At 39.4% G+C, this 27,235-nt stretch overlaps 1 protein-coding gene across 5 annotated transcripts in view; it reads left to right on the top strand.

Moving 5' to 3' along the window:
• The window catches only part of ARHGAP18 (Rho GTPase activating protein 18), a 69,998-nt gene that overhangs the window by 36,875 nt on the left and 5,888 nt on the right, over positions 1-27,235 (top strand). For 3 of the 5 annotated variants that reach the window (XM_081187690.1, XM_081187687.1, XM_081187689.1), the window contains exons 2-12: positions 4,491-4,690; positions 6,807-7,042; positions 11,465-11,525; positions 13,911-14,071; positions 15,101-15,266; positions 18,898-18,989; positions 19,211-19,288; positions 20,844-21,003; positions 22,355-22,437; positions 23,618-23,824; positions 25,140-25,304. In XM_081187690.1, coding sequence (XP_081043816.1) covers positions 4,491-4,690; positions 6,807-7,042; positions 11,465-11,525; positions 13,911-14,071; positions 15,101-15,266; positions 18,898-18,989; positions 19,211-19,288; positions 20,844-21,003; positions 22,355-22,437; positions 23,618-23,824; positions 25,140-25,304 — 1,609 coding nt within the window. The remainder of the gene's footprint in view (positions 1-4,490; positions 4,691-6,806; positions 7,043-11,464; positions 11,526-13,910; positions 14,072-15,100; positions 15,267-18,897; positions 18,990-19,210; positions 19,289-20,843; positions 21,004-22,354; positions 22,438-23,617; positions 23,825-25,139; positions 25,305-27,235) is intronic. The other 2 variants (XM_081187691.1, XM_081187688.1) reach the window with 1 other exon arrangement.

Raw genomic sequence — 27,235 nt, 5'->3', positions numbered from 1 at the left:
TAAAACCTTAGTTTTCATCTTGTTCAACTTAAAGCCTGCTACCTGACCAAAATCTTGAATCAATTCCAGTACTCTTTTAGTACTAGATTCTGGCTCCTATAAAGTCAATACCAAATCATCAGCAAATGCTTTCAGTTTGTACTGTTTAGCTCCCACTTGTATACCTTTAACCTATTGGTCCCTTCTAATCATGTTTAGCAAAACCTCCAGGACCGATATAAAAAGCAATGGAGAGATTGGGCAACCTTGTCATGTTCCTTTCTCAATCTTAAATTCTTCCGTCACTACGTTGTTCACAATTAATTTAGCCTTCTGTTCTGAATAAATTGCACCTATACACCTATACCATTTCCAAAACCTTGACCAACCCCCATCCCCTGTAAATTCTTCTTCATAAAACTCCAAGAAATATTGTCAAAGGCTTTCTCCGCGTCCACAAATATCAAAACTGCTTTAGCATTAATCTTCACTTGTAATTTTTCTAAGATATTAATTATGTTCCTCGTATTGTCAGACAAGTGTCTGCCCGGGAGAAAGCCCGCTTGATCTTTATGGATTTCTTCTGCTAACACCTTTTTTTAATCTTTTAGCCAAAATATCTGCAAAAATTTTATAATCCACATTAAGCAGTGATATGGGGCGGTAGTTCTTGAGCTGTGTCTTTTCAGTCTCTGTTTTCGGTATAAGTGTGATATAAGCTTCCTTCCACGACTCTGGTGCCCTTTTCCCTTCCAGTATTTCATTACAGACTTCCTTTAAAGGTTGTATTAACCATCTAACTTGCTGGTTTTGGTGGAAACTGGAAATTTAACATCCTTTCTGATTTGGCCCTTTGAGGCAAGTCTCACATGATGGTATGGTATGGGTATGGTACAGTTCTCAATTATATATGTATGGTTTATATATGTATGGTACAGTTCTCAATTATATATGTATGTATTTATGTATGTACTGCTTGAATCAGCCTCACATAGAAATCTTGCTGCGTGGAAAGCGAGTGTTGGAGAGGTGGTTTCCAGCTTGGCCTTCACCTTCGTATCTTAACTAAACACATGCAGGAATTTCCACCTATCTGTATTTAATATATGAATAGACTCTAGAATAACTTAGGAATCATTGAAACTTTCCACGAGCTAGATAGGATCTCCAAAGAAGGCCAGTGGCCAGGGCCCAGCTAAGTGAGTGCCCAAGAGGACAGAACTGAAATCCAAGAATAATAGAGCCTCAAAATGGTGCAAAGGAATAATTTTTTAAATCAAACATAGTTCTTTTAAAATACTCAATGTATTTTGGATGAAAGTAACCTTCAGGAGTATTTATAAAAGCAACAACCCTCACTCACCTTAGTGGGGCTATGATGGCATAAGTTCTACTGGAGATAGCATAGGACTAGTACTTTAAGGGATTTATGGTATATCTTCTGTAGCAGATGAAAGCCTTTGACAGGAATATTACACTGTTTTTGTGTGTTTGTATTAAAGCCAATAGATGGGCGAATAACTCTGTTAAGAACTGTGAGTAAACCTGTTTTAAAACCCTGGTGGCACAGCTGTGGACTGATTTTGTAATATCTGACTGAAGCCCCAATATCAGAAAGGAACAAAAGTAACTTCTTATCATAACTGTAACAATCAGCTGTGACTCTGTGAAGGATTCTGTTTATCTTGCAACTATGCAAGCAACCGCTGAGGGTTACATGCCAAAGGAAAGCCCCAGAGAGTATTTATGTACATTCCATCAATCTTTAACTGCTTAGCAGTTGGAGTGTGAATAGTTTTTATGACAATTTACCCTGAAACTGACGCTTGTGCTTTTGTGAGTCAAGCAGACACTTGGGTGCTTCCTGGGTCATGCTGTGTCCACTAATACTTCTTCTGCAAACTGGAAAAATGTTTGAGTAGTGGGAAGGAGAAGATAATACAAGAATACTCCCCTTGATGTTCACTACTGCACTTTTGAAAGTTAGTTCTGTGTGCAGATTGCTGGATCTCTACCCAGCTGATAATGTTGTGCCAAAAAGGGCCAAATTAGATGCTGTGTGTGAAACTTGTGAATAGTTTTCCAGTGCTTTGCTGTGAACTGAGACACAGCATGTAAGTCTGCAGTCAGGAACAGAGGAACAGAAAAGAGGGGTCTTTTGTTTGTTTAGAAATGTTTGCTGTAATACATTACATCTAAATAGCAGGAACAGCGAAGGAAGTCTGTGAAACTGTTTTGAGATGTGTTAATATGTATTGTGATAGATTCAGATTGTTTTGGTCTATGAACAGCTGCATTATCCACCATCAGCCTTTGAGTAATTTTCAAGATGCATTTTTGTTAATAGCAATGATTTTAAGAAGACACTAGTGATACAGGGTGCAGCTATTTAAAAATAGCATTAAAACATCTGTGTTTAAGAAGACACAACTTCTGTAAATTATTTTTTGTAAAAAAAAAATTCCACAAGTCGTTCATTCACTAGTTGCTGATTTCCCCCAGACTTTTTCTTCAGACATCAACTAGTTTAATTTCTCAATAAATTATTTCAGAATATTGTTTCTTCTGCCTGCCATAGTAAAGCCCAGATTCTAGACCTGCAATTATATAGGCATTGCGCTTTGCATGAATGCAGATTTTCTTCTATCTTCCAACATGATATAAATGGTAGCTCAACACTCTTGACTTCCATAAGCAAACCAGCCTACAATGAGTTATTTTGCAACTGGAAAATAGGTCTGTCACAAGTGCACTGCTATCCCTTTTAGTTCTACTGGATTAAAATTAGAAAAGGTATATTTAATGTTTTAGAGTCCTATGTCATGAGCTAGGCCAGTATTAGCTATCATTTCTTAAGTTAAACCGTTTCCATTTTCTCTTGGGTCTAGATTCCGCAGGAACTGTGGCCATAGTAGCAATGCAGTTGGTTTTAGGTTTCCAGCAATTTAGTTTATACAGTACGCATGTGTATTTTTAATTTTTTGTGTGTGATCAGTGAGAAACTTCCTTCTCTACCCCAGCCATTATATCCTGCTAACTTATTGTTACCCTGTTGCCTTTAACTACCAGGAATTGCTGTGAAGGTAATTGGTATCCCTTGAGCTACTGTTACATTAATCTGCACAGGACATAGAAAACCCTGTTAGCGCAAACCTTTTGTGAATGGGTTTCCGTGCACCTTTCCTCTGTGATACTGATTGGTTCTAACCTCCTAGGAAGAATGGGCATGAGTAGACTCAGAAGTCATGGAAAGTTCAGGGTTTGTTTGTTTTTTCTCTTCCTGGTGTGCCTACCTAAAGGATTGTCATGGATGGTCATTCATGGTCAGGAGTTGCTATGTCATTTTGAATTTGTGGAAATGATTCTACAGAGTAATCCCTTTTTCATTGCTATACCCAGTGCTTTTTTTTCTAAAAAAATGTTTACAAGTACTCTCATTTTCCTATTCATATTGAAATACTGCCCCTCAATAAGGCCAAACTTAGATACACAAAATTTTTAGGGGTATGTGTCCTCCTGCATCCCCCCAGGAAAAAAAGCACTGGCAAACATCAAGCAAGCAAAGTACAAGACACTGTTGAAACTCCATATAGATTTGTTGGAGCAGGAAATTAAGAGGGAGGAACGTATTTATAAATGATGTAAAAGAGGAAACATGTTTTCTTACACACACACTAGGCTGTGACCTTTAGACTTGCTTTTCTAGGAGTTAGATCCATATAGCTCAATGATTAGGTGCACGTTGTGTGGCAAAATGTCTTGCCTTTGCCACTGAGGTTCACATAGAAAGCTACATTTCTTTAAAAAGTAGGAACTACAGAAACTAAAGTCCTGCCTCAATCTGAATGCCAGGGTGAACTTCAGAATATTGAACTTGTTTTCTTCAGTTCAGCACAAGCTGTCCCAGGAGAGCTGATTCATATTTGAAGTGTTTATATCTAAATACAGCTACAAAGTGATAAACAATTCAATTAGCTATTGCCCTACTCTGGGGGGAAAACTAATTCTTCCTCCTTCATGGAGAGCAATGGACTCCTCAGTATTGATGAGATGTTTTAAAAGTACAGTAAGCCTGTAACTTAACATGGGGGTTATGTTCCAGGGATCGTGACTAAAACCAAAATCACGTGTAGTCAAAACACATTGGGTTCAATGGTGGGTATGGTTGCCAACATCATTTCCCCCAGAAACCCACCCTTTTCCTGTCCCTTTTTAATTTTTTAAATTTTATGCTACACACGTGAAGCTGAAAGCATATAAGTTGCAGACTTACTGTAATTCATACTTTGAGAAAGTGGAAACCCTCCTCTCCACTCCACACTTTATAAAATATGCATTGGTCTTCAAAGTCTAGAAATATTGATAAAAGACAAATTGCTACTTAAAATGTCACATTTTGAAATGTTAAAAGTTGTATGAAGACCAGTGGTATGTTTCTAATTGGCTTTGCTGATGTCACTGTAAACTATGCACCACATTATTAAGTCTCTCTCTCTCTGTGTGTTTTCTAGCAGGAGATCTGGTCAATATAATATGAACCATGACAACTCTAAGAAGCCCTCAGGGAAGCCCCCTTATAACCGTTCAGGTTCTCAAGATTCACTCGATGAATTATCCATGGATGACTACTGGAAAGAACTTGAAAACATCAATGAAACCAGAGGCAATAACTCTGAAGAACAAGCAGTGGTTCTGGTGAAGGAGCCTGATGGTAATTATAACTGGAATTAAGAAAACCGTTCCTCTGTTTTGAAGACTCTGTTTTAGATCTTTCATTTATTGTGCTTGAAACCACCATACCAAGATAGATTTAAGATTTGGTCAATTGGAATTGACTCATGCCTCTGTAAATCTGGCAACACATTGGCTGTGTAATGGCAATTATTTTCAAGGACCTGGAATTGCTGTTGTGGACTAGACTATCCTGAACTGGAGGAAAACCATGATACTTTAAGAAAGTACTTGCTTGAATTCATAACTTATGCATATTATTGCCCCAAGATGTGCTTTTAAAGCTTTTGCAGCAAGAGAGAATTTCCTCTTTTCTTCGTTTACATTTCTGCTGTTTTGCAATAAACTGTCACTGGATTTTGACCACTGCTTTGGTAAGGGTAATGGGAAGTTCTTTTGCTTCTTCAGAAGTCATATCTATTCTGGTTACCATAGTACCCGGAATCACACAAAGAGCAATAATTCCTGTAGGAAGTCAGAATTATATAGTAAAAACAACAACGATAAAACAGCTTCTACCTACAGTAGTAAAATGCAGTGTATTTGGAAAAAAGAGAAAGCAACTAAACACCCTAGTGCAAATAAACAGCCCTTTCAGTTGCCAAATGCATTTGACTATATGGTAGTCAATAGGTTAATAGGTACATGATATCTCAGACCTATTTATAGAGTACATGGTATCTCAGCCCTATTTATAGTGGTGTGGTGGGGACTGTTCTTAAAAAGCACAATTGTCAGCCAAGGTGAAATGTGGGGGTTTCCTCATAATGTTTCACCACACCTGCTCCAGGCTGGCGTCGTTGAGAGGCCCAAGGAATGGGCCCCTTGAGGAATCCACAAGACTTTGGGTCCGAGGGATTCAGGGGATTTTGGATCCTGTGATTCTAAACTTGCTGCCACCCTGCAACTCCCCATTTCAGTGCATTCCATCCACTTGCCACTGCTGGTGGCAGGAGAACAGCCAGTGAGTGGTATGTCTTCACTTACTGGGCTATGATGGGACCTCCACCACTTTGGAACACTAGCAGCATGCCTCTACTGCCCAAAGACAGTGGAGAGGCAGTTACATATTGCCACCACCACTATCAACAATGGAGGAACAAGATCGTACTCTCAAATAATATTACATTTGAGTAAAATACCCTCCCCACTCCGCAATAGAGCGTCATTAATGTTTAAAATTATGCAAAATAAATTCTGATTGGAGGTGTGTGTGTGTGTGTGAATATATAATCATGTTTTCTTGGCAAGGACTCTGAAGCTATGGGGGAAAAAAGATAATACCTTAGAACCCTTTTACTGAGAATGCACTTCTGTTTTCTATACTAATTTTAGCGAACAAATGCTGAGGTTCAGGTAAATGTTTCCTAGGAAATGTTCTAAGTCAATGCCATTTCTCTGACATTAAAGCACACTTCTGCAATGCTCTCTTTTGTATGAGTAGCTTCTTATATTCCTAACATGAAAAAAACACCTTGCCAGTTGTTTCTATATATAGCAAATGGCCTGTGTTTTTTCTTTGCTGGGACCGTTTTGTTTTTAGTAAACAATGTGTTGCCATCTAGAAACAATGAGGAAATGATCACCTTACTGAAAATCACTAAGGAGTAGAGAACGCAGCAGCAAGCATAATTGGATGCTGCAATACAATCACCCATTTGCAGTAAGATCACCCATTAGCCTTGATAACCTCTGATTAAATTAAACTAATGAAGAGTTGTACTAAGAAAACAAGGCACTGTTACAGCTGGGAGCGAAGGCCGAACTAGCAGAAATGGTGTACAAATCCATTGAATGTGGCGCTGGGCTTTCTAATTCCATGTAGGAAACAGATTTCCCCCCCCCAACCCCGCCACAATCCTATTTTACAGGGAATATGTATGGGAGAAGAACCAAAGGTTTCTGTGCAGATTGTATAAGGAACAGCTTCCATGGAACTGCTTGCAGTTTGTTTTTTTTATATACCTCTCACTTTCCTGCAGAAATCTATGGCTGACTTTGGGTATAACGCAAACCCATGGTCATGCAAATGTCATCAAAATTGCGGTCATGCAAATGTCATCAAATTAATTTTTATCTTCTTTTGTCCGGGCCAGAGGGGGAATTGGAAGAAGAGTGGTTAAAAGAAGCCGGTTTGTCAAACCTCTTTGGTGAGGCAGCTGCTGACTCTCAAGAAAGCATGGTGGTTTTGGCTACGCTGACGCGTACACAGGCAGCAGCTGTGCAGAAACGAGTGGAGACAGTCACACAGACAATGAGGAAGAAAAACAAGCAGTACCAAGTTCCTGATGTGAGAGATATCTTCAAGCAGCAAAATGAGTCAAAGGAAAAAGTGAGTTCCTGGTTTGTGGCTTTTGGTTTAGCCTCACTTAAAAAAAAACCTGTATAGGAATGCAGGCTATTAGGGTTAAGTTGGAGGAGACACTGTTTCACAAATCTCAACAAGAGGGCATTTTCTAAAGGCTGCTTTGCTTGATGCATGCTGCTTAGAGGATACGGCCATGCTGCTGGGTTTAAATTTGCTAGGAAGAAGATGAAGTTTTGTGTTTTACTGACAAGGGGGCCTTGCATACCGTATTTTTCGCCCCATAAGACGCACTTTTTCCCCTCCAAAAATGAAGGGGAAATGTGCCTGCGTCCTATGGGGCGAATGCAGGCTTTCGCTGAAGCCTGGAGAGCGAGGGGGATCGGTGCGCACCGACCCCTCTCGCTCTCCAGGCTTCAGGAAGCTCTGCGCAACCCTCGGGAGACCGGTTCCGAGGGTTGCGCAGAGCTGCCTGCAGTCCCGGGATCAGCGCAGCTTTGCGCGGCCACCGGGAGCGGGGCGCTAAGTCCCGCCCCGCTCCGGATGGCGGCGCAGAGCTGCCTGCAGTCCTGGGACCAGCGCAGCTCTGCGCCGCCATCCGGAGCGGGCCGCTAAGCTCTGCCCCGCTCCCGGTGGCCGCGCAGAGCTGCCTGCCATCCCGGAATCAGCGCACTTCTCCCCATCGCCAGCCCCACAAGCTCGGGGGACAGCGGGGAGGCAGAGCGTGCCTTCCCACTGTTCCCCGACCTGGTTCTTCCAGCCCCGCACCTGGGGGGGGATAATTTTTTTCCCCTTTATTTCCCCCCCAAAAAACTAGGTGCGTCCTATGGGCCGGAGCGTCCTATGGGGCGCAAAATACGGTATATTTTGCGAAGTCTAGCTTTAGTTTGTGAAACAGGTCTTCACATGAAACAAAGGGAAGCAGTTTGTTCAGGCAGCAGACTCAGGTGAGGTGGAGCTCCTTTTTCCTGACTTTAAGTACCAATCAAGTCATAGGGTTTATTTGCTGGCATGTAGATTGTTCAGCTGTGGGATGACTTTCAATATCCCGATGCTTTCTCCAGTTCTGAAAATGGAGATATCAATTTGTCTGTTAGACTCCCTATTTTACAAATCTGCAAAAATAATTTCCTGTATAGAAAACTTGGAGTGGAAAGACGCACAAGTTCAGGAGACACCTTTTCCCATTTTCGGGATGCCAGACTTTACTCATTTATGTGCCTGAGAGCCAGACATAGGGGTGTTCTATTAAACTATGAAATTAGTTTGGTACAGCTGATGCTCCATTTATTATGGATGCTATAATCTGTCAGATGATCTAGCTAGTGCTTCAGTTCCCTTTTTGAAGTGAATATTTATCCAGAGGTGCTTTTCTGGTATTTTTTTACTGAATCAAAAAGTGCTGTGCATTCCTTTTTAGAGCAATGTAATTGCATTCTCAACCTGTGGTGACATCAGCCACATATTAGGCTCATTTAAATGTTTGTCCTTTAGCCACATGCTGCTGTTCTGTATTCAAAATCATAAATAACTGCTACAAAATTCAATTACTTACTAAAACAATAGGAAATAACACACACAGCAATTGCACTATTATGTTTATACTTGCAAGGATTAAAGGTTCCCGTTTCCCTCTGGAGCAATTTTGTGCTAAAATGTTGCAGCATGAAACCAAATAAGGAGCAACAACTAGAGAGAAGGCTAGTAATGAAAAGATCTGAAACACTTCCCTGGACTCCAGTCCTGTGTACCTTTACTTGGGAATGTGCCCCATCAAAATGTGTACAGAAGGGCCATTTGTTCAGTTGTAGAACATCTGAATTGCATGCAGAAGATGCCAGCTTTAATCCTGGCATTTCTGGGTAGGACTATAGGCATGGCACTTGTCTGAAACCCTGGAGTGTCATTGCTAGTCAACATAGAGAACCCTGAGTGGTCTGACACTGCTTCAGACAATTTTTTAATATGTACCTAAATTTGATGGACTTCCAAACGGAGGATTGGGTGGCAAATACATTCTTAAAGTGTTGTCTGAACTACTGTCAGTAATGGATGGCAGAAAGAAGCCACCATGTATATACAGTGGTGCCTTGCAAGACGAAAAGAATCCGTTCTGTGATTCTCTTTGTCTAGCGGTTTTTTCGTCTTGCGAAGCAAGCCCATTGACGGATTAGCGCTATTAGCACTTTTAGCGGCTTTTAGCAGCTTATCTGCTGATCGGATCAGCTGATAAGCGGCTTAGCGGCTTAGAAAAAGGGGGGGAGGAAAAAAAACAGCAGGAACTCGCAAGACATTGTCGTCTTGCGAAGCAAGCCCATAGGAAATTTGTTTTGCGAAGCACCTCCAAAACGGAAAACTCTTTCGTCTAGCGAGTTTTCCGTCTTGCGAGGCATTCGTCTTGCGGGGCACCACTGTAGAAGGTTTCACTGATTCCTCTTTTCTCTGTAGAGCAGCCTTTTCCAATTCAGTGCCCTCCAGATGTTTTGGATTGCAACTCCCATCAACTCCATCTTGGCTGTGCTGATAAGGTCCAATAGGAGTGGTAGTACCAAACATCTGGAGATTGTTGGGAAGGTTGGGGAAGGTTGCTAGTGTGCTTGTATTTACCCTTCCCAGTTTAGGGTTTGGAAATCTACGAGAAAGATTGCTCTCATACTGAATTAAAAGGCTATCAATATCATTATTCACGGGGAATGTGGAGTAGTGTCAAGAGCAAGAAGTGGTTGCACCTGTTCTGGCTAACCTGACCTTGGATTAATATGCAAACTTCCCTGCACTGGAAGAACCTGTTCAAGTATTAGCAGAAGCATATAACTGCAGGGAAAGGGGAAGTTCTCTGCTACTTGCCTCAGAAATAGTCGGAGTCCCCCCCGCCCCCGGCTTTTTGTGGGGAGGAAGAAGAACTTGGCTGACTTTCTGAGGCCCAGATAAAATGAGAAGCTGGGATTGGGACTGTGGAAAACTGGGGCTTCTGAGCAAAAGCCCATCCCTACTACGAGGGAAGATGATCCCATCTGGGGTTAAGCTTTTGCCCTCAACACCAGTTTCCTCTGGGGCTGCTCTGCAAAGAAGGAATGCACTGGGAAGCCTTTTCCAGCCCAATATGTTAACCTGGTGGGGGGGGGGGGAATTAACCTTCTAATGTTCACCTCTCCCTTTGGGTTGAGCCTTACAGGATCCCAGAGTCTCAATTCTGAGCCTGAGCCCAGCAAACCTCACTGACATCTCTAGTAATTGGAACTAAAAAGACCAAGCATAATATTTGTGTGTATCAATGTATTCTTTTTTTAAAAAAATGGATGCACAAAGAAATTAAATCAGAAATGTATAGTCAACAAAACTGTTTTTTATAAACAATGTGCTCTTATTCCAACTGTTTCATTATATATTTATATACTTGCTTGTGTGTGTGTTTCCCATGCATAACAAAAATGGTCCATTTCTCAAACAAATCTTATTTCCCAGTCTGCCCCCTCCAATTCTGTTAATATTTATGAGTTTCAGCATGAGCACCAGGTCTCATAACCTCATCATACATTTTTTTAGGGCACGGGGCCTTTTGGTTTCCATATGTAGATGATTGTACATTGAGTAGCTGTTAACATGAATATTAATAATTTCCCTATCCCCTTTAGGCTCTTCAAACTTTCACATGTTCAGACAGGTATAACAACTCGGTTATACCTTAGGTTATATACTGCAAGTTCATTCATAGTTTCCAAATTCCAAACGTCCTTCACGGCTGGCCATCACAATATGCTTAAAAGCTGTTCTTCCTGCAGGCTGTTGTGGGGAATCCTTTGTCTCCCAGATGTTGTTGGGCTCTCGGCTTCCATCAGCCCCAGCCCAGTGGTCAGGAACAGGGGGAGTTGTAATTCAGCAACATCTGGAGGACAACAGGCTCCTTGCTTCTGAAGCAGGGATTCTCCATATACATCCCCAAACCTCTGGCCTTTCAAGTTTTGAAAGTTTTCAAGTACTGACTGTGTTAAAAATCTTTTTTAAATCTTGGCAATATTTTCTATAAATTCTGTACAGTGGTACCTTGGGTTACATACACTTCAGGTTACATACGCTTCAGGTTACAGATTCCGCTAACCCAGAAATAGTGCCTCAGGTTAAGTACTTTGCTTCAGGATGAGAACAGAAATCGTGCTCCAGCGGCGTGGCAGCAGCAGGAGGCCCCATTAGCTAAAGTGATGCTTCAGGTTAAGAACAGTTTCAGGTTAAGAACAGACCTCCGGAACGAATTAAGTACTTAACCCGAGGTACAACTGTACATGAAATTCAAACATGAAAACGTCCATGCAAGAGCAATTTTTTCTGATGTCTGTCTTAAGATCAGGTGGGAGCAAAGCTTCTTGTCTATCATTTTATTTTCTGAATAAATATTCAGAGTATTTTATTTTCTGAATAAATATTCAGAATATTTTATTTTCTGCATTTTAGGAAATTGGCAATGAAGACCAGTCTGTAAGAACAAAAGAAAACAAAGAGGACACAAAAGAGGGTAAATCTTAACAAATTTTATGTATTGTTTCTATTTTGAAATGTCTTAACAACATATATTGCTGAACAAGTTTGTTTTTTTAAAAAAGAAAGCTTTTTCTAGGATATGGACCATATTCTGGAGAAGTCTTTTAGACAATCCAAACACATGTGTCAGAATCTCTGCCAAGTCAAAAAAACCTCATCAGATGCAAGGATTTAGTCTTGTGGCTCCAATGCCCTAGTTAACCATAACTGTTCCCAGTGTGGATCGAATACCATTGCTATTTCTATAAACAGCAACCAGACCAAAATAATAATTATTTGGTAATCATAATATCCATAAACTCTTAACAATTTGCACAATGAAAGTTGTAACATTTGTTTAATGTCAATGGCAGCAGCCAGTCCTGTGTGCCAGTGCCTTCCTCTCCAGATTATGTGCCTGGTGTTGGGACCCCAGTTGCACCACCCTAATGGCAAGCTTTAACCAATTTGTCTTTCCAAAAACTGTAAAGGAGCAGATTAAACAAGTTAATAAAACAATTGCACCCAATTGTTAAGTTAATAAAACAATTGCAACAATTACATTTGACTAGCTCTGTGAAATCTAGTCATTTGATTAAGATGGGTATATAAATCTGGCTGTTGGGAATTCATAATAAATAAAACTAAAGCACATTGAACTGAATTGTACTCTCATAATGGAACTAGAGTTCCTCAACTCTTGGATGTATTTATGGAAATCTCAAGACACTAGAGTAATGACTTGGCAACCTTACTGTATTTTGAAGCATATACAAAAGCAGCTAGGTCCAAGTCAAGGAAATCTTAAAAGCAGGATAAGGAAGCATGGTCAGAAAAATGACTAATTACAAAACAGGGATTTGTGTACGATAGCCATAAATACCTGTATATAATTGACTGGGGGGTGGGGATAGGAGAAAGGTATGCTTCCAAATAAGCAGAAAAACAAGAGCCCTGCTTTTATCACTAATGATAAGGATGATACCCATGAAGTTTGGTATTAAAAATGGGATATATTACTAATTATCAATATATTTCAGAACTCTGAATACATGTTCAATAAGCAGGAGCCAAGTTGGAAATACAAAATCTTGTGAAACAGAAAGATACCGTCAGCTGAATAATATGTGCTTAGAGGAGCATTAATGAGCCTTTTCTCTGTTTGCTTCAGCCACCAGGCAGCCATTCACTAGCAAGAACAGTTTCAAAGATGGGATTGCTGCCAAACTGCTGGGTCAGCACAAGGCAGAGAGGCAGACAGAAAAGCACAGGGCTTATGCCAGTAAACTGCTGTAGAATCTTGGTCTGGAAAATTACCAAGCATTTTATTTAAGAATTTCATAACATCTGGTTCTTTTTTCTCCAGTGCCTCTTTATGAGCCTTTACAAATGGAGAAGTTCTGAAAGGCAATTTCCATATGCTAACGCTCTCATAGCACTGAATGAAAAGGGAAAAGCTAAATCAGCCTGTGTATATTCTGATATGTTACAGCTGTTGGGAACCTTGCTGTAAAGTCCAGCTCTGCTGCCAGGATTGGAATGGGAGAGAAATTTGTTCCATTTGCAGAATTGCCCCAGTTTTTCTGGGTACAAACTTCAGCACCTGTTTCTGGGCTGTGCCAGAGGCTCGTCAGTAATAAGGAGCTAATAGTCAGTGTTGTTTTAGCAGAGCATAGTGGGGGGCAATTGTTTTTCCAACGACAATAGGAATTGCCTGGTATTTCAAAGGCACCAAATATTCTTGAAGTGAAATTCAAAACTAAAAGCTTGTTAGTAAAACTTGGGAGTGTGTTTAGGGTTTGGGGCAGTGAGCAAAGTAGGGGAGCGAAGTAATTTTCTCATCTTTGATAATAATCTCTGATAATTAGGTGGTGTTTAACAAAAACTTTAAAGCTGCAGTAGTCATCACACTTTCCTCATGATTGAAAAATGATGATAATTTATTAACTTTGAAACTGAGCAATGCTGCACATTAGTTATGGTATTATCTTTGTTAAGCTAGAGACAGTAACATAATAGAGGTTTGCCATCAGGGAGGTTTACATGCTAGGAAGTATAGTTTTTTTTTTTTTAACAGCACAACATTAAGATTATTAGGGGGAGGGAGGATTCTAAAAATTTGTGATCTTCATAATGTGCCTTGATTGCAAAGCAGTTATATGCTCGGGTAAGGGGACTGTGATCCAGCTGAGGTTCATAAAGGCTCCCATAACCTATCAGAAGGTGGAAGCATTCTGTGAGCAGATTTTCTGTTCATGAATCTCTGGAGCCAATCCATGATTAATTCAGCACCCCCCTCAAATATGGTTATGGAAGAGGGGGGAAAGTTGCATTTAAACTTTAATGACCATTTCCCCCATTTCTTTTTCACCACATCTAGCATCTTGTCAACATATTGATTATGATCATCAAAGAGAAGATGTTCCAGTGATTGAAACGGACATTAACTTGGAAATATCATTTTCGGAGCAGGCAGCTACGCTCAAAGATGACCCAGCAGGCAAAGTCTTGAAGGGCAAAGAGGATGACACACTCCTTCCTGTAGGTGCTTTTGTGGTCTTGCTTTAATATCTTTCATTCTGTGGGGGTTTCTTCTGCAGCACCTCCAAAATTACACTTGAGAACTTCAAGTTCAAAGAAATAGAGAGTACTACATATTCAGACATGTAGAATGTTGACGTGTTTTAATCTGGTTTTTAAGCTTATTGTTGATTTTAACTTTTGACTGTTTTGAGATAGTTGTTTTTCACTAGTTTTAACTGATAATATTTTTGTAAACTGCTTTGAGGTTTTATTACAAGTGGTGTATAAATACTGTGAAATAAATAAATAAATACATGTTGTTATTTGTGCATGCAAAAATAGTAGAAGAGGTGGCTAAATGGTACAGCCCAGGAACAGTATGCTTGATTGCATTGTTGGTAATGGGGCATTCATGGAAAACGAAGTGTGAAACTGCAGAGTCTTAATCTAGTTTTCTGTGTTCAGTAATGGGCTGGGAAGTGTTCACATATGCAACCTTCACCATTACCACCTGCAGTTTGAAGATTTATAGTTCTAGGAGCTATTTTACTACTTCAGCTGTTTAGACCAGGCTTTAGGTCCTTTTCTAGGGATGAAAACACTTTCACTTGATGATCAGGTGCTCATTGCTTTAGTCTGAATTTATTTGTCCATCGTTGATTGCTTAAAGAAAGATACACAGTGCTCTTGGCATGCATTCAGTTTTCAAACAGGCAAAAGCCAAATCCACTTTCAAGGTATGGGTAACCCACTTTCAAACACTTCTAAGGCATCGGTAACTCCTCCACCCCTTATTTTGTTACCCACAGAGACCGCAGCCCCACATATACCTCATGTACCTGGGTACAAGTCCCCAATGAAGCTGTAATTTTAATAATATGCCTGGGAGGGGAGGAAATTTTTAATCTAGGAGTGCAAAAGTGAATTTATTATAGCAAAAAATACCTTCCCCAATAATATGCACTGCTGAAATGCAGCACGAGCTCCCGCTTCCTTTTGTTGCTTGTTAAGAGAGTAGACTTTAATGCTATTATTTTAAACTCTTAGAATTTCAGACTGCCAAAAGACAAAACGGGTACAACAAAGATTGGAGACCTTGCCCCTCAGGATATGAAGAAGGTCCATGCTCTGGCACTAATTGAGCTGACGGCTCTCTTTGATATACTTGGAACAGAACTGAAGCCACAAAAAGCAATAAAAATCAAAACCAAAGGTTGGTTTCTTCCATTTGCAGTGCTACTATGTTGATGTGCATTTCTATATGCGTAATCTTTGAGGTCACTTTTTTGGTTTCCCCATGAAAACTGTAGGGGCAAAAATGAAGTAAGGTCGTTGTGACTTCCCATTTGCTTTGGTGGCGTGTGCTATACGCGCATCGCATTGTGTATTCTTGTATTCTAAATGAAGCAGTGGGCCTCAGGTATCCACTGGGGGTCAACAGAACCTGCAAACCAAATGCATTTGTTTTAAAGGGTTGTGGCTTGGCGTATGTAGTCAGGTGAGAAGGATGGGTACAATCCATGCCATATGAAGTAGTTTTGCATTCCATCAGGGTTAGTGGCGACCTGTTAAGCATGATCTTGGCTCTCTCATTACTATCAATGCAACGTAATTACATTCAAGTTGCATTGACTGTAATGAGAGAGAGAGATTCAAACTCTGGATGAATCATGCCAAATGGTTGACGAGGCTGCAGCATGAAAAGAAAGGTAGTAGTTTCCAACCACCCTTACTTCTAGGAATATATCACTTCTTCCTACTTTAAACCTGATGGAGTGTTTCACTAAGCTAGTCCTTAATGCCGTCATGCTTGTTTCACTGCTTGAACGTTTCATTTCTTTCCTTTGCCTATCTTTAAAAAGTGCTCTCAACCATGATTTATTTTTGTTTGTGGAGAACCATCCATATTGATTATGATCTATAGGGCGGCATGAAATAACTTAACATGACTGCACTTGGAGGCTCTCAACAAAATTGTAATTTATGTTACATAACAATATAATTGCAGTGTTCCTATTCTAGGCAAACACTTTATGAAAATTACAGCTTTATGACCTTTTCCTGTGGTTTCTACTTTGGCATGAGATTTCGTTCCAGTTCTGGGGTGTGTGTGTGAGTGAGTGATGGCATCCTTCATCAGAGCAAAGGCGGCCTGTCAGATTTTCAAAGCATGTAATTTAATCCAAATGAGTAACTTTTTTCTTTATTTGTTTATAAGTCTTCAGTTATACACTCATATCATTCTTCACTCCTTATACAGGGATTCTTTTTGGACTTCCCAACCAACTGTCCAAATCGGTTTTTTATATATATTTTTACCTTCAATATAGATATTGGGAACATTTTGAGGTCACCAAGTTATATGGCATAATATCAAGTCCTTTTCCTATTAAAAAAGAGGAAAAGCAACGTTGCTCCTCTGATTGAAAATACAAAAGTGTATATAGGTAATGCATGCATATATCTGTAAAGTCAACATCTTGTAAAATATGCTTGGTTTAGTGTGGGGAAACTCACAAAATAACAGAATTTTTATTGGGGCAAGTTGACCACTAAGACTGATTTTGAGATTGTTGACTTGCAAATTTATGTGTATTTGACTGTATATATTTGAAAATTCTCCATTAACATTTTCATTGTTTTTATTTAGTTTCAGTTGTATGTTTTAGATGCGACTTTTACAGTTAAAAAGTTTTATTTTTAAACCGAAGTTTTGTATATTTCTAGATTAGCTTCTAGTGAGTACAGCCCTGGTTAAACACACTGGACTGGGAATATTTTATTTATTTATTGGTTGATTAAGAGGATTCCCCCTTTGCTTTCCCTTCAGTCTGAAGTTCAGTGCAGCTTATACGAATTAAAAATGTGTAGAAATAATAAAACACAATGCAGCTAAATTTGAAACAGCAGCATTGCACAGATTTAAAAGTAACCTATGAAATACAGGAAACGTTTCCATTTTGTTAACTGCCTGTATTTCTGACCTTCTCTTTAATGTTTTACAAGAACCTGAAACATGTTACCAGTTAATCAAATATCTTCTTGGGCAAAAACTTGCAGTCAGGGTCCACAGAGACGACAGTGCAGTAGCTAAATAATTGAAAGCAACTGTGAGTGATGAGGGAGATACAGCTGGGTACAGTTGAGTTCTCTGAATACAATCTTCATTTCACAGCTCAGAAAATAACTTCTTCCAGCCACATCAGGGTAAAGGAACCTTCCCTCCTCCACAACCTTCCATTTTTATATTCTTAAAAAAGCTGTGTCCAGTTAAACATACTAAAGCTATGCCAAATACTTCTTGAATATGGAATATTGCTTTAGGATAGCCATTTTTTCCTTTCATCCCTGGGAAATAGAGGGTCTCCTGCATTTTTAGGGGCTACAGATTCAGTCTTGATTCAGTCCAACTTTTTTTTCCATGTGATTTTTCCTGAGGGTATTCTGATTTGGGAAAACCCCATTGTCTTTCCATAGGAAAAGGGGCTATTGCTCAGGGTAGAGTATTTTCCTTGCATGCAGAAGCTCCCAGGTTCAATCCTCAGCTTCTTGTGTTAGATCTGATACGGATGGCTGTCTGAAATTCTGGAGAATTCTGCTGGTGGTCTGTGTGGACAGTACTGAGCTAAATGGACCAATGGTCTGACTCAGCAGCCTCCTATAGATGTTCCATCAAATGGTTTATTTTCCATCCCTACCTCAGCACCAGCTATGGTTGGTGACTGCATCACTGTGAATAATAAGGGCTGTATCCACTTGCTTCATGACTCAAAGGGAGCTCCACATGCATGAAGTGCCCTTTGCTTGGTTTTCAGCAAATCCGTTTCTCCCCATAGAACACAGTCCACACTGTTCACTTCTAGAGAGGTTTTTCGGTGGGGAGGTGTGCTACCAGGGCTGTGGAGATTAGGAGGAGGGAAGAGAAACATCAGTTGTGCAAGCTGCCTTCCACTTGCACAACCATTGGATACAACCCAATCCTTAGACTTGACGGAGGGTACTTCACATGCTCAAAGGCTTGCATATCTCGACAACCTTCACAACAGCCCTATTAAAGAAAGGCCAGCATTTTTGTTCCTATATTGCAGATGAGCAGCTAAGGCAAAGGCAATAATAGTTTGCCTAATGCCCTCTAGTGAGAATGGGCCCTGTTCACAGGCCACTCATACAGCAGGAAACAGAAATGACTGAGGTTACAATATTGTACGTGTCAGTGAGCTATTCCAAAGGTTAAATGTTTGGAAGTATGCCTCCTTTTCTTGTGGTATATTTATTTTTGCTGGAGCCCCTTTCTTGCTTTAAATGTTTTAAAAATCTTAAAAAATAATAGCCAATTAATGCCAAGACAGATTGCAGAAATGTAAAAACAGAAGAATATTTCAATCCTGCTATTTGAGAAGATGAAGTGTACCTAATTCATAGTAGAGGGATGTATGCAGCAAGAAATAATGTCTGTTTGAAAATACTATTGACACTTCAATTTGCAATGAATTCTGAAGTGGGTCAGCTTTGTAGGGTTCGTCTGCAACTTTTTGCTTTTAACTAGCATGCATTATTCAAATATGCAGAGCTGGCTGATGCTTCAACCCTGTGCATGTTTACAGGCAGTAAATTCCCATTGAATGCAGTGGGACTTACTTCTGGGTGAATATGCATATGATTCAATCCCACTCTGTTCGGTGGGATTTACTCCTTCCTAAGTGTACATAGGATTGGACTGTAAATTGTTTGTCTGGATTTATTAATTATAAACTGTGTTGATCTGAACATAGTGGAGAAGAGTCTATGAAACCATTTTTCATGTCGTCATAAGCCAATTGTTTGTCTTTTGTTGTTTCATACAGAATCTGGTCTTTTTGGTGTTCCACTGTCAGTTTTGCTAGAACAAGATCAGAAGAGGGTGCCAGGCATCCGGATACCACTAATTTTTCAAAAAGTGAGTACTGTAGGCTGACCAGTCAGTTTCTTCTATACCAGTTAGGTTTCAGCAGAATGCAAACATATATGGCACCTATAGTTACATCAGTGCACAGAAAAGCTTGTAACTGTTTAGCCACAGCTGCATTCCGGTTTTCAGTAGAACAATTTTTCTATTTTTCAACTAGCATTTTAGTTGCCAGCAACTTGAGTTGAGATACTTTCTATTTTAATTTGCAGCTCATTTCCCATATAGAAGAAGGAAAGCTGGATACAGAAGGGCTTCTTCGAATACCGGGTGTGGCAGCAAGGGTAAAGGTAAACTAATCTTTCAATTTTGGAAAGAGAGTGTTAGATTAATTACATATACAGTATTTTATTATTAATAATAATTTGGTAACTTGTGTTCAGTGGCAAGATCATGAGATCCTTATGACATTTTATAATTATAAGAATCGTATCTTAAAAACAATTTTATATTAATCCTTGGACAACTGACTGTGGTTTTGCCAAAGCTGAGTGACTGAACAGGAATGTGTGTGATAGAAACCTCCTTTCCAAAACTTATTTTATTACATTGTGAGTTATGGTTTGTAGGCTTTTTGTAGGTATTCTTATATTGAATTAAGGACAGGGTGAAGGACAATTAACTCTATTCTTCCTACAGATTGACCCTTCATTACTCTGATGTTATCCTGGATTGTGGTTAGCCACCTGGGTAAACAAGTCTTTGTTCTTAGTCCCTCTGAGAGCATTTGTGTATGGACTGGTTTTGGTTTTTTTTGGGAGAAAAACTTATCCTCTTTTTTCCTTCTACTTCATACCTGATTTTTACCACTGTGCATGTCAAATTTTAAATGTAGAGCAGATGGTTTTCATATTTAGCATCATGTGCATACTCTGGGCCTGTTAATTGTGGATTACGCTTGCATGGAAATCTTGACCTGGCAAAGTGGCTGAATTGAAGCATAGCTCCATTGAGATGAAATAGGCAATAATGGTGTGGGGAGGGTAAATACAATACAAATCCCTGTTGTCCAAACATGCAGAGTGATTGCAAGCCTCTGTTTAGATGGCCAAATAAGCATGCATGCAAGCTCTTTTTGGAGAGAAATGTGTGGAGACCACAGGAGCTATTCATTTAACCTGCTCTGAATGTTGAATTGCAGATAGGTGTCTTGTTAACTTAGGACAGTGGTGTCCAAACTTTTTAAAAAGAGGGCCAGATTTGATGAAGTGAAGGGCCGTAAGGGCCGACTATAGGGTCAACCAATGTTGTTAGCCTTTTTGGGGGGTTGAAGTTGTTGAGATTTTTTTAGGATTTTGCCCTGGGAAATAAACTACCACAGGGGCTGGATTGAATTGAACGGCGGGCCGGATTAGGCCCCCAAAATGGACTTTGGACATGCCTGGCTTAGGAAGAATGGCATCATGTGTTAATCATCTGAAGAGCCATAAATGAATTCAAAACACTTGAATTCAAGCATCTGCAACACTTGATCATATTTCCATAGATGTTGTATAAATAGAGAGCATTTTGATACATGACACTGAATGCGCCTTTGCACATCCTCTTTTCTATTGAATGCTGTTAATGGGCCAGGGAGCACAAAGGAGATCCATTGTCAAATGGAGTATCTGTTTTGACTGCATACGTAGCATTATATAAACACAGGAAATACAAAACGTCATTTTTAGCACTACGCCCTGACATATAATTGACATACACCCAAAAACCTAGCTCAGTTTTTTATATTAAAATGTGTGCCTAGTTTTACCGTTGATGTTTTGGATAAATAAGATGATTTCATATCCCCCTTTTTTAAAAGCGTGTGTGAAGTGCATAAAGACTTTTCAGCCTCTTGTCTTCTAGAATCTTTGCCAGGAGCTTGAAGCAAAGTTTTATGAAGGGACTTTCCACTGGGAAAGTGTAAAACAGCACGATGCAGCAAGTCTTCTGAAACTCTTTATTCGAGAACTGCCTCAACCGCTGCTCACTGTGGAGTATCTCAAGGCCTTCCAGGATGTTCAAAGTAAGCATAACTCCTTCTGGTTCAGAATTAGGGGAGTCATTATGCAGAGCAGGCCTTTTTTTCCAGGTCAGCCTTCTTACATCCCTATAGGGAACCTATGAGAGGACTCATTAATTAACCCCCCCCCCAAAAAAAACATTTCTAGAAATAACAAACTTTGTGGAGTTCTGGAGAGCCACAGGGAGAAAAAACCTGTATGGCCTTGCAGGCTACAGGTTAATAACACATGTTGTAGAATCTCATGTTGCACATACAAGAATTGTGTTCCTACAGTTCTGGAAAATGTTCTCCCTCATAGTCTTTGATGTGGAACAGTCAAACAACCACTTGCATCATTAATCTTTTCTGGGCATGGCTAGTCTTCATTGGCAAGCGAGTCCAAGAAATTTTCTGCAAATAGTCCATTAGCTTGCTTGCATCTGAAAACAAATACACAGAATGGTTTTCTATACACAAGTGCCTCATACTATTCAGCAAACAATTCAGCAAACAGTAGATGAATTCATAAAATGGTCTTTCATAGTGGAAAAAAATCATAGTTATGTAGGGCGGGGCTTACCTTCCTCCAATATTTTATTCCAGTTGGCAACCCTGTCTGCCATGATGGCTGGGTTATCAGTAAACATTTTAAAGAAAATGTCTACATAGAGATTTTCAAGCTTGCTGAACACGCCTAATGATGTTGTTATTGGTTGTAATTGCTGCCTTAGAAATCCTCCAGAGATGTGGGACTCCCATACTACATTTAGCACCACAAATGACTTGCAATGCAGCAATACCAGAAGCATGGTCAACAAAGAGCATTGTGCTTCAATGAGCTTTTTAGCATGTGACACTAAGCCATTATTTTTACTGACTGTCATAAATTCCTTTCATAGTCGTGGGCATAAATGGATGTTTCATCTATGAAGGATTTTTCTTGGTCTACTAAATATTGTATTAATAAGCATTACATTATGAAACAAAGTAGCAAAAGTAAGGCATTACCAGGGAAATCCTGAATCCCAAAATTGATAATAATGGATCTTGTGGCAGTTGAGTCATGAAGCAGAATCGGAAAACAAGATGCTAGGTGAGGCGACTGCCTCATGCGGCAGGATCCACAGGGCTATCAATCCCAATGTAGATGTTTATACTTCCTTTGTTCCTGATGTTGATGTTCACCTCCCCTTCTTACCTGATGGGGAGTGGGGTGCCATTTTGTGGTTTGCCTGAGGTGCCAAAATGTCTTGGTTGCTTTTTACCTGTGAAGATAACCAAGAGAAATCCATAAACATTAATATTTTTGAGGAAAATGCAAAATGATTCAAAAACATATTCACAAACTGAGATTTGCATGTTTCACTGACAGAACTTCCAACGAAGAAGCATCAGCTGCAAGCACTGAATCTTTTGGTCCTCCTTCTCCCAGACGGAAATAGAGATACTCTTAAGGTTAGACTTGAGACTTCACCATTAAAAAAACAATTCTGCAGAATCGGACTTCACCATTAAAAAAACAATTCTGCAATTACTCTTCTACCCACAGCAACTAGGGCTACTCCCCACTTCTCTTCCTCCCCAGTTGGCGTTCCAGAGCCATGCTTCTACCAGAAGGATAGGCCTGGAATCTTGATTGCGGGAAAGGTGTAAGTGTGGGGCCTAATTCTTGGCACAACACTTCAAAGGAGAATGTGGACAAATTAGAATGGTTTCAGAAAGGATGGTTGGGAGTATGGAAACCTTTCGTTTGAGTAGAGGTTAAGGGAATGGGGTATGTTTACCCTGAATAAGTGGACTGATATGGTAGCACTCCTCAAATATCAGAATAGCTCTCACTTGTTCTCTGCTGCCTCAGATCTAATGGGCTTAGAAGATAGCTATCAGTTCAAAATTAGGAGAAATCACTTGACCATAAGAGCAATTTAGCAATAAAACTAATTAACTAGAGGGATGATGGACTGTTCCAGATGGGAGGTTTTCAGCTAGGGTCTGGACAGCCACTGATGGATACTCTACCTCTGGATTTGCTGCTAGACTAGATGGCCTACAAGGTCCCTTCCCAGGCCCATAATAAATCTCACAACCACTAACACAAATTTACCTTTAAGGAGTGAGGCAGCCCAGAGATAGGGTCACTGCTGGTCTTGCAAAGAACCAGAGTACAGCTAAACAAAATCTAGGGCAACCTTGAATATGTGATATATGTTTGACCTAGTCAAACATATATTCATTAGAAGAAGGATAGCCAGTGTGGTTTCCTACAGGTGTTGGTGGAATCCAACTCCTATCACCCTGACCATTGGCCATGCTGGCTTGGGCTCATGGAAGTTGTAGTTAAACAAGGCTCATTTAATTTCATTGTACACAGGTTGTACAATGACAATAAAGATATTATTATTATTATTAGAGGACACCATGTTGGCTATCTCTGATCCAGAATAAAGATTTCAGATGCCTACCTTTCTTTTTACTGAAGGTAAAAGGAAGTTGACTTTGATTTTTGGAGAAATCACTTGTTTAGTTTAACCACTGAAGTTACTAGTAGAATAAACTTTTTAAAAAGCGCACTATTTGAGCATGTTTCTTGTTTGTTTGCACATGCCTACTTTGCCAATGCTGTTCTCATTTTCAGGCACTGCTTGAATTTCTTCAAAGGGTAATTGATCACCGAGATAAAAATAAAATGACCCTAAAGAATGTTGCCATGGTTATGGCTCCAAACATCTTCATGTTTCATGGTTTGGGCTCAAAGAACACAGAGCAAAGCGAGTTCGTTATGGCGGCTGGGACAGCAAATGTCATGCGTTTTATGATTAGAAACCAAAACCTTTTATGGACTGTAAGTTTGTTTAAAAGTGTTTATTGTCATTAGAGAAGAGCTTTCCAAATTTTTCATGTTGGTGACACAATTTTTAGACATGCATCATTTCACAACATAGTAATTCAGTTTTACTAGCAAACTGGAGGTTAAACTACAGCAACCCCTTTCCAGCCCCGGGAGGAGTGTGGGGAGCGTTCGTGCAACATACCTACACACTGCGGCCAACACACTAACGTGTCGTGACACACAGTTTGGAAAGCTCTGCATTAGAGAATTGTCTCAAACAGAAGGGCCACCATTTTACAAATTTTACTGAACATACACACAAAAACACACACAATGCAGATGACTCAATTCATTCTGAGCAGCTGGATGTAAGAGCTGCATAGATATACAAATTTAATAAATAATAATAATCATAATATTGAGCTGTTTTGTGTAAAAAAAAAAAAGGTCAGCATAAGCTATAAAACATGCCTGTTTAATGTAGTTCAAAATATGGATGGCGTACATAATTCCCCATAGGAATATTTACAGAATGAATCCTCGTGTGTTTTAGAAAATTGTTTGCATATTTTACTCATGACGAGAGTAAATAGCCCCTACTTTGTAAATGTTATTTTGTATTTCAGAACAAACAATAACTTATTTATTATATTTAAGTATTTATATGCTGTCCTTCACTAGATTTGGTTTCGGAACTATATACAAGCTAAAAATATAAAAATACAATAAACCAAATAAAAACACCCAACAGATTATTATTTTTTAAAAGCTTCACTGAAGGAAAATAGATTTTCTCTTCTAGAAATGTAATTGTTATATTATTAATCATGTTTAAGTGGTTGTAGGCTGCCTTGAGTATGCATTACACAGAAAGACAGAAAATAAATTCTAAGAATGAATTATACCATTAGTGCCATATTTTGTTATATCTTGGTTATTTCCATATGTGTTGAAAGCTTAGTTTTGCCCTTCTGTGGGTTTATTCACACATGCAAACAACAATATGGAAGGCAGAGCACCATTCATGAGAAACTGCTTGCGGGGCAGTCTGATTTCACGACACCAATATAGACCTGTTACTGACCTGAGATGAAAACCTTATATGGTTTTGCTATGAAGAGGTTCTGTGCAATTATATTTCATACTGTTTCTTTGCATCTATCATTTGAGTCTCGTTTTTAACAATATAATTCTGTTCTTGCTTGACGTAAATATTGGTGTTTGATATTCCATATTTGATATGTCTTGTCATTAGAAGAATATAAACATTTGTTTATAGGAGCCGACTGTATCAATGGTGTTGTTAATAGATTTTATGTCTGCTTAGATTCCTACATTCCTTGTGAACCAAGTAAGAAAGCAAAATACTGAAAGTCAGAAAAAGGAGAAAAAGGACAAAGCTGTGAAAAAATTGCTGAAGAAAATGGCTTATGACCGTGAAAAACACGAGAAGCAAGATAAAAATGTCAATGATGTAAAAAGTGTCAATGAGGTAAGCAAGTAACTTTCAGTAAATTAGAGTAGGTCATCGCCTTCTTTGGCGATCGCTTGTAGCCGAGTAAGATTGTCTTCCATAAACACAGTTTTAACAATGAGTCCGTAAGTGACTGTGGAGGCCAATTTTGGATCCACACATCCTTCCACAGTGGGGACATAGGTTGCCGGGCCAGAGTTTATCACGGTGTGGATTTGCCAAGGGTGCCTTCCTCTTAGCATGTTTCTCCCTTGCGTCCTGATTTGGAGTGTCTTCAAAGCCCATGACACCTTTGGTAAAGGCTGTTCTCCAATTGGAACTACCAGAGCTAGTAGTAGTGATAAAATAGCAGCGCTGCCATATTTACAATTTGCCTTTTCTTGATGAATAAATGTAAATATCTGAAAAACATGGTCTTATTTAAACATTGCCTTGCCTATTAGCAAAGAAAGGTTTATAACAAGTATTTAGTTACTAAGATAATCAAAATGGCTAGATGTTCTAGTTCGGAAGGCCTATATTTTGCAACACTTGAACGTTCCAAAGCGCTTGCTTACTGTTGCGAAACTGTCATGGTTCAGTCGTACCTAGCTTTCTTGCTTCACTTTCAGAGTGAAAGGTAAAGATTCATGGCCCTGAGCAAGGGTGTAAACTGAAATGATTGAAGTTTATTTCTTCTTTCAGTTTGGCATCCAGATTAGTGCACCACATAATAAATGCCAATAAACAATAAAGTGATTTTAGAACACAGTCTCTAAACACAGTCATGGAAGTATCTGTAAGAACAGCAGCAGAAGAAACCAAATCCATTCCCTTTTTAAAGTATGGAAGATATATATATATATATATATATATATATATATATATATATATATATATAGTTTAAAAAAGGTACAAATCAATTCACAGTCACTAGCGTTTTGGGGTAAACACTTCCTGGTCTGTTGTTCTCGATTGGTTAAACATAACTTTGTCTCTAATTAATTATATCCAGCCTGTGTTAATATCAAATATCAGAATGCATACATGATCTGTATTCTGAATGCAGATTCTCTTTGGATGTGTGTAGCCCATCATTAACTAAAGTCATATTCACAATTTAGTGAATTAGAGACATCTTGTGGAAGAATGCAAAATTGCACTGGCTCATCACGTTATAATAATGATTATTCATTATAATCTATTGGCATATTGGGGGCCAAACTGGATGTGGTGATGGTAGGCATTTTTGTTACAAATTTTTGGGGTGTTTTGTATTTAACTTTTAAATATAAAATAAGAGCAGGAGGTAAACCTTTTCCCAGTTTAATTCCTTGTGCTCCATCATTCCAGTTTCTGACCTGGCTGGGGGAGGGAGTTTGGGGGACAAAGCATCCGACAATAAAGCAGAAAAGGGTTCCCCTACCCTTATCCCCACTGTGGCCTCTGGATGTTAAAATTAGGCCCTATAGCTCACTGCTTCATATGTATCTAGGGCACAGCATGCAGAATCCTCAAAATTTGGTCATCTCTCTTAATTGCAGCAATTTCAAAACTAGAATTTAAAACTGAACTCTCTTGGAAAATACAAAGTTGTTATTGTTTATGGGCTTGGATAGTGCAGCATGCCATGCGCTTTGTATGCAGCTGTATAGACAAGAGGGAACCTCAGGAGAGTAAGAAGATCTAGCACCTTCTCCGATTCCCTTTTTCCATTGTCTTTTAATGAGTGTGAGCCCTGCACTCTTTGTCCCTGATCACCGCAGTACAAGTCAAGGTGACTCAGGCTGTCACCTGACGGTGTAACAGGAAGGCAAGTGGAGCTCATTACACAGCATGCCTTCAGTGTGTTGTGTAAACATCTACTGGATATAGCTGGCTTCAGTCATTTCAGGTCATCTTGATACTGAACAAATTATTTCTCAAGGCCAGTGTTGGCCAAACTTGGGTCTCCAGCTGTTTTTGGACTA

The sequence above is a fragment of the Podarcis bocagei genome, assembly GCF_964188305.1.
Source record: "Podarcis bocagei genome assembly, chromosome: 3".
NCBI classification, from domain to species: Eukaryota; Metazoa; Chordata; class Lepidosauria; order Squamata; family Lacertidae; genus Podarcis; species Podarcis bocagei.
Note: the sequence above shows the minus strand (reverse complement) of the source record. Positions and strands in the feature narration are given on the sequence as shown.